Raw genomic sequence first — 14824 nt, 5'->3', positions numbered from 1 at the left:
CAGCAGCACAAAGAAAACAGCGTTGATAGGCAAACTCATTTTGATGCATCCAAGATAATGGAAAGCAATTAGTGAAGCCATGAAGTGGACAAAGAGCACAGCAGCCAAACACTAACACCAGAGCATCCTCCCTGCAGATGGATGCTCATATTATCATATTCACTGTTGCATCTCTGGAGCCCCCAGAAAATGATTATGCTTTGTTTTTGTGAGGAGAATCAGGAGTTTGTATTAGTATGGTGGTCAGGCTCTGGAGCTGAAAAATACCAGTTGACAGGATTGTCCCTGGATGTGAGGAATGAGATTATTCAGGCTGAAGTGGAGGAAACACACCCTGCTGTAGATGAGTGAAACTGCTACAGGTAGACTGCTGTGGCATGCCTTTAAAAAACACAATGTCTGGTTGGTCTTATAAATAAATCATCTCCATAGACCTGGCCACGTATACTATATATTCATTTTTTCTACTTCTCATACTTCAAAAAAGTCTGATTTCAGTTGATGTGTGTGTTTTATTTGGTTGCAGAAATGATATATTTTATTCTTTTTTTTTTTTGAGTGAGTCATCACATCACACCTAGACGACTGTAACTCTTTGTTTGTTGGTCTTGACCAGTCAGCAGTGCTCCGCTTACAGGTTGTCCAAAATGCAGCCGCCCGCCTGCTGACTGGGAAGAAACGTTGTGATCACATTACTCCATCCTGCATCTTTGCACTGACTACCTAGCCTGGGTTTACCCATACTGCCTTGTGCATTTTGAGCCTTCATCCAGTCTGGCAACTATGGCCATTTCTTAGCCCTGTTTTAGGATCCAATCACAGAACGGGGAGGGACGGCAAGACAATTATACGTACTACTGGACAGATGGAAGCTTGTAGTTTTGTAGTTTTCTTACGGATCCAACATGGCTGCAGCAGACGCGAAACTCTTTAGCTGTAGACGGCGTTTTAAATAGTTTAGAGCAGAGTTGATTTTAAAAGAAAAACACCGTTTGACTTTACACTCCTGTTTCACCACGAAAAAGGATGTTTTAGCCTTAATGCTTCCGACAGGATTTGGGAAAACACTGTCGGTAGACTGTGAGCTGAAACTACAGAGCAGCCAGAGTCAGAACATGCTGCAGAAAAATGTTGCAGAAGCAGAATTGAGCATTTTAGTCTCAAAGTAGCGATGGGCTAGTCTGGCTATGTAAACATCAATTTCTGTAGCTCTACTACGTCATCTGGTATAACTGATCTGATTGGCTAAGAGCTACCTACAGACGCTTATGATAAACATTCATAGCGTCCAATAAACGGCTCTGGAGGATCGTAAACCACACCTCCTCTACGGAGAAATGCACTTAAAACATTATTAAAAACCTATTTATTCTCCTTGGCATTCAGTCCCAGCTATAGGCAAGACTCCTTGGCTTTTTTACTTATTTATTTTCCTTTTTAACTCTAACTCTGTTTTTACAATACCAATATTGACCACCACAAATAGTTTTTATATATTATATTGATATTGATTGATATATTGATTCACTTAGCTGCTTCTTGCAAAATAAGCAGTTATCATTTATTAAGAATTTAAATTTATAAAGAAGCTTTTTTTAGATTTTTATGGATTGAATCACATTTTTAAAAGATTCTGAAAAATGCATAACTATATATATTAGAAAATGCTGCATTGGATATAAATAGTTATTTCCATAACTCCTAAATTATTACGATTCAGTATGGAAATAAAATACATTTTAATAGATGAACTAATCACTTATTCAGCTGGCTTGATACTGGGTTAATGCTTTTTGTGCTTTCTATACTCAACTCAAGATGTAAAATTTGTTGATGCTTTTGGAAAAAGTTTTTCAGATTTAGGATTTTATTTGTTTCATTTTCTGATGTGACTCCCACATCTCTCCCAGGTCTCTCCCATCTAGTTTCTCTGTGGCAGTGGTTTAAAGAGGCTCTCCTGCAGCGCTTGGTGTCCAGGATATAAGCAAAAAGAGATGGATGCATAAATTAACATAAGTCACATGAGTCTTTGAACTGTGAACCAGAGACGGCTCTGATCTGCGCTGGCTTTGATGTGCTGAAGAAGGTTTAAAGATCAATTACTTCTCCTGTCTCTACTGTACGCCACCTGAGGACTGCTTTAAGTTTGGGCTTTAAAACGGGATTAAAAGCAACGTACAAAACTTCAAATGGGAAGTTGACGAATCTTGAATCACTTTGAAGCCTTTTAAATCTCAATTATATTTAACAAATGAATACAGTGTTTTAATATTTTTTTAATTAAGGGAGATTTTACTCTTGTTTTTCCAGTAATGCCCTGGCCATGCAGGGCTGTAGCCCCATAATAGACCTGGATAATTACTCACTGAGCACTAAATGGTCACTGGAGAATACGGTGGTGCTGTTATTTTGTATGTTCAGTGAACACATCAGGGGCAAGATGAAATCTTGAGGATTTAAACTCTGTCTGTCTGTCTGTCTGAGAGAGAGACTTTCTGTCCCGATTTGATTTATGATGGATGATTTATGACCCTGCTGACCTTTTGACCCCATAGGAAGTAAGGAAATTATGAACTTTAAACCACAACAGGTGTTGACCTCTGACCCCTAGGAAGTAAAAAAATGATGAACTTTGATCCACAGCAGGCGTTGACCTTTGACTTTAGATTTATGACCACTTCTCCTCTTTGTATCCTCTCCTAATCTAGTTGACCTTTGACCCCTAGGAAGTAAGGAAAAGATGAACTTTGATCCACAACAGGTAGGACGATATATATATCCTGATATTTTTATCACAAAGTGAGAGCAAATGTTCAGTCAAAGTCAAATATGACAGAAAGCTCCATAAAGTGCACATTTAAATAAAAGAAAATATCTTAAATAAAAATAGCCTATGAAATAGAATAGGCTAATGGTGGTATAGTTTGTCTGAAAGTAGCTGAAAAACACTTTTATATATGGGTGGTATGTGGCCAAGAGGTTAGGAAAGGTTACCACATTTTACCACAAAAAATAGAAATTACCAAATTATGGGATGTCCAAAAATGACTCCCTCCAATAAAAATCATAGTAGTAGTAGCATCAGTAGTCTATTTTTGCCAAAAATGGTCGAATTTTAAAATGCCTTAAAATGCTCGAAATTGGCTGATTATAGTCTTTTAAAGCACGTTAGAGAATAGTATTGACAGAAATGACAGAAAAACACCAAATTATGGGTAAAGTCTAGTATAGTATGTTGATTTTTGTCAAAAATGGTCAAATTTTAAAATGCCTAAAAATGCTGCAAAAGGGTCTATTATAGTCTGTTGAAACATATTAGAGCATCATATGGCCAGAAATATTTTTATTTATATGAGAAAAGAATAATGAACATTACAAAAGAACTAAATATGACAAACCCTAGTGAGGGCAGCATTTATATAGAAAGAAAGAAAAAACATTGAACTATATCGATATATGCGATATGATCTAATTCCATATCACCTTTAGAAATATATCGATATATTTTTTTTATCGATATATCACCCAGCCCTAACTCCCCCTCCTTATATCCTCTCCTAATCTAGTTGACCTTTGACCCCTAGGAAGTAAGGAAAAGATGAACTTTGATCCACAACAGGTGTTGACCTTTGACTTTAGATTTATAACCACTCCCCCTCCTTATATCCTCTCCTAAAGCCTCCACAGGGAAGGAGTGAAAGAATGACTGAGAAGTATTTAAAAGAAGCCCGCCACCCGTTTTCATTTTAACCAATCACAACTAGGTATGAATAAACCCCGCCCCCAGCCAGATTAACCAATCAGAAATCTCATCTCCATAAATTTCTGTTAAGAACGTTAACTTGACTCTGGCTGCAACAATGGCGGTTTACGGCAAAGTTGTTCCTGACACTAGCAAGAAGAAATGTGGGCGATGCAGCACAAGAGATTCGTAGCGTCTGTCATTTCTGAAACGCCTACACTGCAAAAAAAGAAAAGTTGGGTGAACTAAAAATTTCAAGGCAACAAACTTCGATAAAATTTTAAGTTGGACAATTAAACTAAATATTTTAAGTTTTGTTTTTGAGTTTGCTCAACTCTGAATTTCTCTGGCACGATTGTAACGCCGCTATGAATGTCAGCTAATGTTGTGACCACAATGTTGAGTTAGCATTGATACGCTAATGGCTACTCTTGTAGCTGTAACAAGCAGCGCGGCTAGCATCAGTTAGCCGCTAGCATCAGTTAGCCGCTAGCATCACTTAGCCGCTAGCATCAGTTAGCCCCTAGCTTTCGCTAATGACCGAATTTCCCAACAAAGAAATAAGAGTTATCAGAACTATTGTCCCTTGTTGTGAACCCCAACTTAAAGATATAAGTAACAACAACTCACCAACTTGTTTTTGAGCAGACAACTGGCTTCCTTTGTTGTGCTAACTTACATTATTGCCCTAAATGTCAATAATTTATATTTCCAAGTTTTACCAACTTAAATCACTGTTTTAGGCCAAAAAATACAAGTTGGCTTTTTTGCAGTGTATAAACATCTATCAGGAATCAGCCCTTGGTAAAGGGAGCTCAAGAAGAGTATTATGTATCTGCAGGACCCAGATGCCCCCGACTGAGTCTCTACATGAGCAGTGGTCTGGGCAAATTTAGGCTTTTTAGGTTTAGGATATAAAAATGTCTTTCATGGTGCTTAGACTAAGCCGACAAGATTTACAACAGCAGGCCGTCTTCAACACAGACTAATGAGTTAGTCAAAACTCACAATGCATCCTGAGGTTGGTACACTTTAAAAACAAACAAAGAAGCGTAAAAGTATGTAATAAACTGGTGCCAGACACACACACACACACACACACGGAAGGGTAAGAACTCAAAGAACATAATCTATGTATTATGATTCATATCATGAAGTAAATTTCCCTTCATCATAATTGTAGATGCCTTTTTATTCTGTTTTACAAACCTCCACAAGAGTAACTGCTTAAGTAATTGCTGTCACACTGAAAAAAACAGATATTTTGTTCAAAGATAATTCATACCACAGTCTTAATGCTCAACATGCAGTCTCAGACACAGAATAAAAGGAATAATTATAAACAAATCTATGAAAAACTAGAACATTATCTTAGGTGCAAAAGTGCCTCCTCTGTCTGAAGGAAAGAAAAGTTTTCACGTTTAATTCACATCTGTTTTTCTCTCCTTGCTGTCGTCACCATGACCCAAACATGTCACCATGCATTAGACCCTAACTGTGCTGAAAGAGAATCCAAATATGCCCCATCTCCAGGAGGCAACAGGCCAAGTGCTGTATTCAGCATTCAACACACAATAACAAAATGAATATTTGATTGGGATTGGTGCAGCCATTTCCTGTCTCCTGCAACGCCCCGAAGAACAAAGCAGTTCTCCTGTTACCCGTGGACAGTTAGGAATACTTTAAATAGCTCTCCACAGCAGCAGAATGAGCACAACGCCCTGCAGGAAACACAGTTTGTTGTTGCAGAAGAAAAGTTCACTCAAAGACAAAGTAATGCAAACTTAGAACAAAGTGACACAGTCAGATAGAATTAATAAAGCTTCGTTTCCCTTTGATGATGTTTCACCTCAGCATTAAACGGCTCTCTGTGAGGAACAACAATAGAAAATCAATCACATTCTAACTGACTCGAGGTCTCCAGTCGTTTTCTCCTGCTCTCAGAAGGAGAAACCAGCAGCCGTCCTGCTAAAACCAAAGAGAGGACAACAGTGTTCATATGAGTCCTTTCAACTCCTCTTACTGTCCAGTCGGACTCACCGCTCGTCTAATTCAAAGTGAAAGTGAGTGAGAGGCAGCATCTGCAGAGAGGAAGCTCCTCTAGCTGACAGCACTCAGGAACAGAGGCAAGGAGACCAACCGGCTACTTCACTACAATGTCCTTCAGCAACCTGGTCTCACAGGAATCCGTGGAATAGCCACGGATTCACTCAAATTTCCGTGAAACTGACGGATTTGGCTACAATGCAAGTTAATGACAGTCATATCCCGTGGCTATTGCACATTCACTGAGTGAATATTTAGAAAATAAAACATATATTTCTCGTTAGAAATGTGATCAAAATCCATTTTTATGCAAAAACTAAGTCAAAATATTGATTTTTTTCACTAAAAATGGACACAAACCAATAGGAAGTTCCAAAAAAGTGCTGGATCCTTCATTCCCATAATTCAACGCAGCAGCATATTTCCTTAAGTTTCCCCCTCAAAAAGATACAAAATGACTAAAAAAAAGACACCAAATGACTAAAAAAAGACACAAAATGACCAAAAAAAGGAAACAAAATGACCAAAAAAGACACAGAATGACCAGAAGACACAAAATTTGACACAGACACGGATTTGGCTACAATGCAAGTTAATGCCAGTCATATCCCGTGGCTATTCCAACATACAAAGTGATTAGTGATGTACATTCACTGAGTGAATATTTAGAAAATAAAACATATATTTCTTGCTAGAAATGTGATCAAAATCCATTTTTATGCAGAAACTAAGTCAAAATATAGATTTTTTCACTAAAAATGAGAGAACTGTCCGCCATGTTTTTTGTTCTGACCGCCGGGACCTTGAAAGTCACGTGACTTGGAACAAACCAATAGGAACAAATATCCATGGAATAGCCACGGGATATGACTGTCATTAACTTGCATTGTAGCCAAATCTGTGTCAGTTTCACGGAAATTTGAGTGATTCCGTGGCTATTCCACGGATTTTGAGTTAAGCGAATCTGTGGCTATTTCACGGATTCCTGTGAGACCAGGTTCCCTTGAGGAGTGTGTCAAGCCAAATAAGATGGTACTTTACACAGTAACTTCTCATTATCAACAAATCTTTATACCTACACTGTAAAAAATGTCTGTAGATTTTACAGTGAAAAACTGCTAAACCATGACAGTAAAAGACTCATTATATTATATTATATATATATTGTCTTCTTTGGTCTGATTGCCCCCATTTTATTTATTGTTTTATTTTTTTATTTATTATTTTATTATCTTCTTCCTTTTTTTCTCCTCTCCTTTTACTATGCCAGGCTTAAATGTCTGTATTTTGTGCATTATTATTATTAGTAATATGTTTTCTGTTCTCTCTTTTTTTTTAAAAATAATACACTGGCACCGTGTTTTTAAGAAAAATGTACTGTAATATATATACAAGCCATCACTGTAATTTTTGCATCTATGTTTTTAAAAAATACTTTTGCTCTTTTTAAAATACTTTTTAAATGTACTAAACACTATATATCTAACAAAAATATACGGTAATATTTAATGGTAAAATATTTAATTTATGCAGCATTTATAAAGTATTTTCTTGACAATTATATGGCAAAACAGCGTTTCTTTTGATGGAATTTTTTTTATTTAAATGTTAAAATATGGAATAAAATGGCAATCTTAACTGTGAAAATCAACAGTGCCAATATCTTTTTACCGTAATATTTAAAAAAGTTCTACTGTATTTATTACGGTAAAGTTCTGGCAACCACAGCTGCCGTTTTTTTACCGTAAAAACAACATTTGTTTTTTTTACAGTGTATATGGATATATATAGTTGATTTCCGTGTGCTTTCAAGTGCTTCCAATCAGTCTCCTTTGTGTGCATGAATAAATCACCATGGTGGACCAAGTTGGAATATCAAAAACTGCACGACCAATCAGAGACTCAGGAAGGCTAAATAACAACTGAATATTAATCATATCACTCACATTATCAGAGCGTTGAATACTTTTTTAATTTATGAACCATTTTTCTGTTTAAATCAGCAGGGCGAGGCACAGTCAACTATAGGGCTCGCTCTCTTTTTCCTTTTGGTAACACTTTACAATAACCATCATTTATAAATGGTAAACAGATTTAGAGTTTATTAATGTTTAATCATCATTTATAAACTGTATATAGGCCATTTAGAATGGTAAATACATATTTGTATTAATGTTTAACTAACTAAATCATTTATAAATGGCAAATAGATGGTATATTAATATAAGTTTATAGTTACTTTACCATTAACAAACCAATAGATTATATTTAATAGTTTATTAATAGTGTTAGTTGCACTCATTATAACATTTTTAACACCATATTAAGTATGTTAATGACTTAGAAATGATTCATTTACCTTTAAGAAATTGGTTTAAAACATTTAAAGATGAAATATGTGTAGCACTTTGTAAATGGTTAATAATTGGTCTCTAAACCATCTATAAACATTACATAGTTGGTTATTGTAAAGTGTAACGGGGTGAACGAAATTTGGCCCGAAAGTTTGATTTACAATAATGTAAAGTAAATGGAAGGGTTGTCAAAAGTATCGATACTCAAAAAAGTATCGATACTAAAACATTGTATCTGGATACGATACTCATTTTAAAAAGTATCAATTGTTAATATTGTTCTAATTGTTATTGTTTATTGTATTTATTTATTTTCTGCACTACCTCAGACCTGAAGCTTGTTATCATAGTTGCAGTTTCTTTTTGCACAACTGTTTTTATTATAAATATTTAACCTGTGGTTCTGTTCATTTTTACATGTTGCATTTTTCCTGTTATATTTTGGGGTCTTTGTTTTTATCATTGTGGTATAGAAAATGGGATCGAGTATCGGTGTCGAGTTGAAAATGTTTGTATCGTGACAACCCTAATAAGTGGGCTAAGAGTCTGAAATCTCCATCTGTCTGTTCTTCTGCTCTCTTTCAGTGTGACACACACATCATACAATGCTGTCTATTGTGAAATCACAGTGTTAGTCACATGCATCTCAGCCAATAATGTTGTTGTCTTTGCTATTTTTATACATTAATCCTAATCCAGGGAGATTCATTAGCAGAAAGAAAAACAGATTTGACGATAAATCAAGATTTAACCAATCAGATTTGACTATTGAAATCCTTAGTCAGGGACAACTTTACCACTTAAGCAACAAATGCTCAGAAGTCTTTGTTTCTACTCTTAAATATGTCCCACAGATGCATTTCCAAAATTAGCGCCCTCACCAGTTCCTTTAGCAAAGACTGTATATGCATATGATATACTAGCATATAGTATATATATACATCATATATTTCATAACCACATTTCCCACCACTGCCACGATTTGACTGTGAGATTGGCAGTCAGATTGGCTCCTTTGATCAAATCAGTAGTTCTCAACCTTTTTGAGTCGCGACCCCCAATTTAACATGCATGTTGTCCGTGACCCCCACTCACTGAACACAATCTCACACGCACAGTTCAGATCACCCAAAAAAGAAACAAAATGACCAAAAAAAGGAAACAAAATTACCAAAAAAAACACAAATTGACCACAAAATGACCAAAATATGACACAAAATTACCAAAAAAGACACAAAATTACCAAAATGACACAAAATTACAAAAAAAAGACACAAAATTACAAAAAAAAGACACAAAATTACCACAAAATGATCAAAAAAGACACAAAATTACAAAAGACACAAAATGACCAAAAAAAGACACAAATTAACCAAAAAAGACAAAATGAACAAAAAAAGAAACAAAATTACCCAGAAAAGAAACAAAATTACCAAAAAAAACACAAAATTACTAAAAAAAAGACACAAAATGACCAGAAAAGGAAACAAAATTACCAAAAAAGACACAAAATGATCAAAAAAAGACACAAAATGACCAAAAAAAGACATTAAGTGACCAAAAAGACTAAAACACATTAACACATTAACACATGAACACAGTGGAGACAGAGCTGACTTCCAAAATGATTTGGCGACCCCCAGAAATCATCTCAAGACCCCAATTTGGGTCCCGACCCCAAGGTTGAGAATAGCTGGATCAAATCATCGTAAAATCTACAGACATTTTTTACAGTGTACCATTTCAGTTGCATATTAGGTTTTCTAATTCTGTTATTCCTTAATTTCCATTGCAGCTCTCTGAGGTTTTTTGAAATAAGAAGTGGGTAAACTAAGGTGTGCTGTGTGTATTCAGTCTGTCAGCTGCAGGGCTCAGGTGTATAGATCAGCCCAGTGTCTCTGGGGGAAGAGCCCAAACAACACGAGCCCTCAGCCTTTCATTCATGACAAAAGAGTGTAGTGTATCAGACTCGTGTGAGGTAATGTGGGGGGCGTCTTCACCTCATAATGGGCGACCCTCTGGGACTCGGAGATGAGCTGAGCGCTGCACACTTTGCAGTAGCTGTCTGTGAAAAGCCCTTGGTCCACCTCTGTTGACTTCATCTGCAGAAAGAGACAGACACGGTTACTGACCTGGACGCACTTTACAGCAACGCTCTCAACACACAATGCTGAGCAGTTGAAAATAGAAAAGACCTGACATTTTTGTTTTAAAAATTCAACACGCTTCAGGAAGCATGAAATGTTTGGGTGCTGTGTTGGATCCCTGCCCACAAAATGAGGTAAAATCTAGTATTTTATTAAAACTTTAGGCTCGTTCAAATAAAAATCAGCTTTATTTATAGAGCCCTGTAGAACCTGATAATGTAATAAATTCCCGATAATGTAATAAAAATCGGCACTTGAGTCCAGTGAAAATGTAATAAAACCTGATAATGTAATAACTTCCCGATAATGTAATAAAGTGCATTTCCCAATAATGTAATACACTTTTTTACCAATAATGTAATAAAGTATAACATTAATGGGAGGTTATTACATTATCAGGTTAGCCTTCATTTCCCAAGTCCTGATAATGTAGTAATTCCTGTCGTGGCAATTTTGACTAACTTACGAACTTACTTGGGTTCAAGTGGTGATACTGTGTATCAACTCTAGCTCAACAGCTCTAGCGCCACCAACAGGTCAAAGTTGAATGTTTAGTAACTTTTGACCCGTTTTTCATCCATTTTTCACCAACGAGGTATCACTGGAACCCTTGGGCCAATCCCAGCTCAATGCATCCTCAATAGGGTTTTTCGGCCATATTGGATTTTCCGCCATCTTTGATTTGATCAAAAACCTTCCATTAATGTAATACTTTATTACATTATTGGTAAAAAAGTGTATTACATCATTGGGAAATACACTTTATTACATTATCTGGAATTTATTACATTATCAGGTTCTACAAGCCCTTTAAGACAGCGTTAGCTGATACAAAGTGCTGTACGGCAGGACAGACCAACAATAAAAACAGAGAACAAGCAAAAACAACTAAAACAAAGAGAGTCTCATGCTGGGTAAAAACCAGTAAATAAAAGTGGGTTTTAAATTTTTTTTTTTTTTAATCTATTTTGTTATCCTGCTGTATCTTATTTTATCTTATTAGGGCCTCGGGGCAATCGCACCGAGCACTGGTCCCATACAGCAATAGCCATTTAAACTTTAAACAGTAGACACAAGTCTTGTGTATCGGTGTATTAATCCACATATATAGGTCATATAGTTTTTTATCAATCCCTGTTCAATGACCATGATCATTTTTGGAGAAATTCTGAGATTATAATGGGTGTGTATTGCACGGAATGTTCGTGCCAGAGTGTGTGATGTCATCGCTCAGAGTGTAGAGGGAGAGGTAAAACTGTCAAAAAATAAATTTGAAAACTGCGCTCCAGGCCGCAAATTCCACTGTACAGATATAATTTATACATAGAAATGTAGGAAAATTTGTCTTCTCACTCACAATCCTCTGGTAAAGCTGTCAGAGTTATAGTTTGGGCGTACGACGCAAAGATACGCCACCAAAACCACCAACAGCCTCATTGGGTCCCATATTAAAAACGCAGGAAGATTTCGGAAAAAGTGAGATTTAACTGTTTTTTTAGATCGCTCTGACAAAGCTATTTTTTCATTTTTCTTAAAAAAAAAAACATATGTAGAGGTTCAGGAAGAACTCAGGACGCTCAAAGTGAAGTCGGATCAATGATAGGTATTATGGTTCTGCCAAAAATGCTTTCTGTTCGAGGCCAGAAATTTCACTCTGCCCACCTCTGGCTGCTTTCACTCTGCCAGAAGATTCCACAGCTGTTAATTCCGTTGATTGCTCTGCTCTGATTGGTCGACCCCAACGCTTTGATGCTTTGATGTGATCACAGTTACAGATACACACACGCACACACACACACACACACACACACACACACACTGGTCATTTAATGTAATAACAGTTTAAGATACACGCACGCACACACACACACACACACACTGGTCATTTAATGTAATAACAGTTAAAGATACACGCACGCACACACACACACACACACACACACACACACACACACACACACACAATGGTCATTTAATGTAATAACAGTTAAAGATACACGCACGCACACACACACACTGGTCATTTAATGTAATAACAGTTAAAGATACACGCACGCACACACACACACACACACACATACACATATGCGCGCGTAAGCGCGCACACTCCTCCAGATACAAATGTTTCACACACACACATTTTGAGGTTAAAGGGCATAGGTTGCTGTATAAAAAAATACTTGAAAAGGAATAGTATCATAACATTACTAGTATTAATTGTTTGAAATCTCTGAAGAATCTCATCATAGTGTACACACACCGGCAGTAGCCCCCGTGGCCCTTTCAAAATTTCCCACAGAGGAAATTTTCTAGTTTGTATTTTTATTTCCATTTTCCTGTTTTAATTGACTGATAAAAGCAAATAAAACAGAGCAAAGGCACATGTTGAGTTTGTCTTTCGTATCCGTTTATTTGGGTCAATACATGTCATTAAAACAGAAGTAAGAAACCAGAAAAAAAAAAAAAAACATTGATCAAAGTAAACAATAAGTAAACAGAGAAAGAAAATTAATAATAGACATTTGGACGGAAAAGGCTGAAGCATCTTATTACGCCTACCCTGGTACAACTCAAGTTGATTTAAAAATTAGAAATGTATATTTCTGTTATTTATTAATAAAATAAATAAGCAGTCACAAAAGAGAGAAAAGAAAGAAGCTGCTTGATTTTTCTTTTTCCTAAATAGTAGCCGCATAGCACGTGTCACCACTCATTACTCTAATTTATATAAATGAATCATCCTATTTTTAAATACTTTTTTGAATAAGTTAATGGTATTGCAAGTTTTTAAATCTTTCTCCAATTTGTTCCATAAATTAACAGCTGTCACCGTGGTGCATTGTGATTTGGTGTTGGTTCTGGTTTTTAACTTTATAAATATACACACCCCTCTGAAAATGGTATAAAAAGGAAATTGGTATAAATGTCATGTCCAAAATATTAAATAACTAGTCTTTTGCTTTTTCTTGTCACTATCACATGACATTACTTTGCCATGACAAACCGACTGAGACGTAACAGAGCAAGTAAACAATAATCTCATTTCATACTTTCATCACTGCTAATCAATATTTCATCACCTCCAGCTTTTGAGTTAGTGACAGACGCTGAGCAGCTTTGGCAAGCAATGAGTCAGAAAAAACATTTCATATCAAACATCCCACTAAAAGTTGAAGCAATGAAGCCAAAATTATATTTTAAGATGATGAATAAATAACAACGACAGATCACGCTAAAAGTTTTTCCTGGAAATTCATTAAAATATATGAGTGAACTTGTTGCTGTGCAGGGGGATTCAGAGTGGCACGGCTGCTAAAAGCTTTATTTCCTTCTGCACAGACACAGCTGAGCCAGCTCTGCTTTCTATTACTAATTCAGCCCGGCTTCCATTAGGGGCTCACATTTCATATTTGGAGGCAGTCAGGCTCAACTCATCCTCATTACACAGGCACGTCTTCATTAGAAGCAGCAGGACGGAGGAGAATTGAGGTCATGTGGGTGTAAAAGCAGACTCTCTCCAACTTGTATGAATATTCTTTACTCAGAATGGAGACAAAATAACCAAAAGAAAATCACTTATACAACTAATTTTGTTGTGGTTTGTTGTTTCGCATACAATCTGTAATAAAAGTTAGTTAGTTAGTTAGGTACACTGCAAGAAAGCCAACTTGTATTTTTTGGCCTAAAACAGTGATTTAATTTGGTAAAACTTGGAAATATAAATTATTGACATTTAGGGCAATAATGTAAGTTAGCACAACAAAGGAAGCCAGTTGTCTGCTCAAAAACAAGTTGGTGAGTTGTTGTTACTTATATCTTTAAGTTGGGGTTCACAACAAGGGACAATAGTTCTGATAACTCTTATTTCTTTGTTGGGAAATACGGGAAAGCGGTGAAATTTGGTCATTAGCGAAAGCTAGCGGCTAACTGACGCTAGCGGCTAACTGACGCTAGCGGCTAACTGATGCTAGCGGCTAATTGATGCTAGCGTATCAATGCTAACTCAAAATTGTGGTCACAACATTAGCTGACATTTCATAGCGGCGTTACAATCGTGCCAGAGAAATTCAGAGTTGAGCAAACTCAAAAACAAAACTTAAAATATTTAGTTTAATTTTATCGAAGTTTGTTGCCTTGAAATTTTGAACCCAACTTTTCTTTTTTTGCAGTGTAGTTAGTTAGAATATTGTCAAAGTGTATTAGGGCTTAGAAAGTTATGATTTTAAGAATATTAAGAATATTCCCATGCTTTATTGTTTTTCAGAAGTTGATGCAGATGCAGGATGATGCAAATCCCTCCAACATGCCAAATTAACACACTAAGTCCTTGAGTAACACCATAAAAAAGCATGCTGTGTGTGGTATCAAAAACATTCAACATTTTGGAGATTTCTGCAAAAACAGCACTCTTTAACGATTGAATAGCATCCACTTGTGATACGAAAACTGCTGAGAAACCCTTATTGTTAATATACCGGAAAGCCAAATATCCTCTGAAACTTTTTACAGTAAAAAATGGAATAAAATGACGATCT

At 36.2% G+C, this 14824-nt stretch overlaps 1 protein-coding gene across 1 annotated transcript in view; it reads right to left on the bottom strand.

Moving 5' to 3' along the window:
* zmat4a (zinc finger, matrin-type 4a) overlaps window positions 1-14824 on the bottom strand; it is a 231403-nt gene that overhangs the window by 179480 nt on the left and 37099 nt on the right. Inside the window, exon 2 of the mRNA XM_059338096.1 lies at window positions 10143-10244. Coding sequence (XP_059194079.1) covers window positions 10143-10244 — 102 coding nt within the window. The remainder of the gene's footprint in view (window positions 1-10142; window positions 10245-14824) is intronic.

This window comes from Centropristis striata, chromosome 7, assembly GCF_030273125.1.
Source record: "Centropristis striata isolate RG_2023a ecotype Rhode Island chromosome 7, C.striata_1.0, whole genome shotgun sequence".
Lineage (NCBI taxonomy): Eukaryota > Metazoa > Chordata > Actinopteri > Perciformes > Serranidae > Centropristis > Centropristis striata.
The sequence above is the reverse complement of the archived record's forward strand: the minus strand, read 5'-3'. Positions and strand labels throughout refer to the sequence as shown.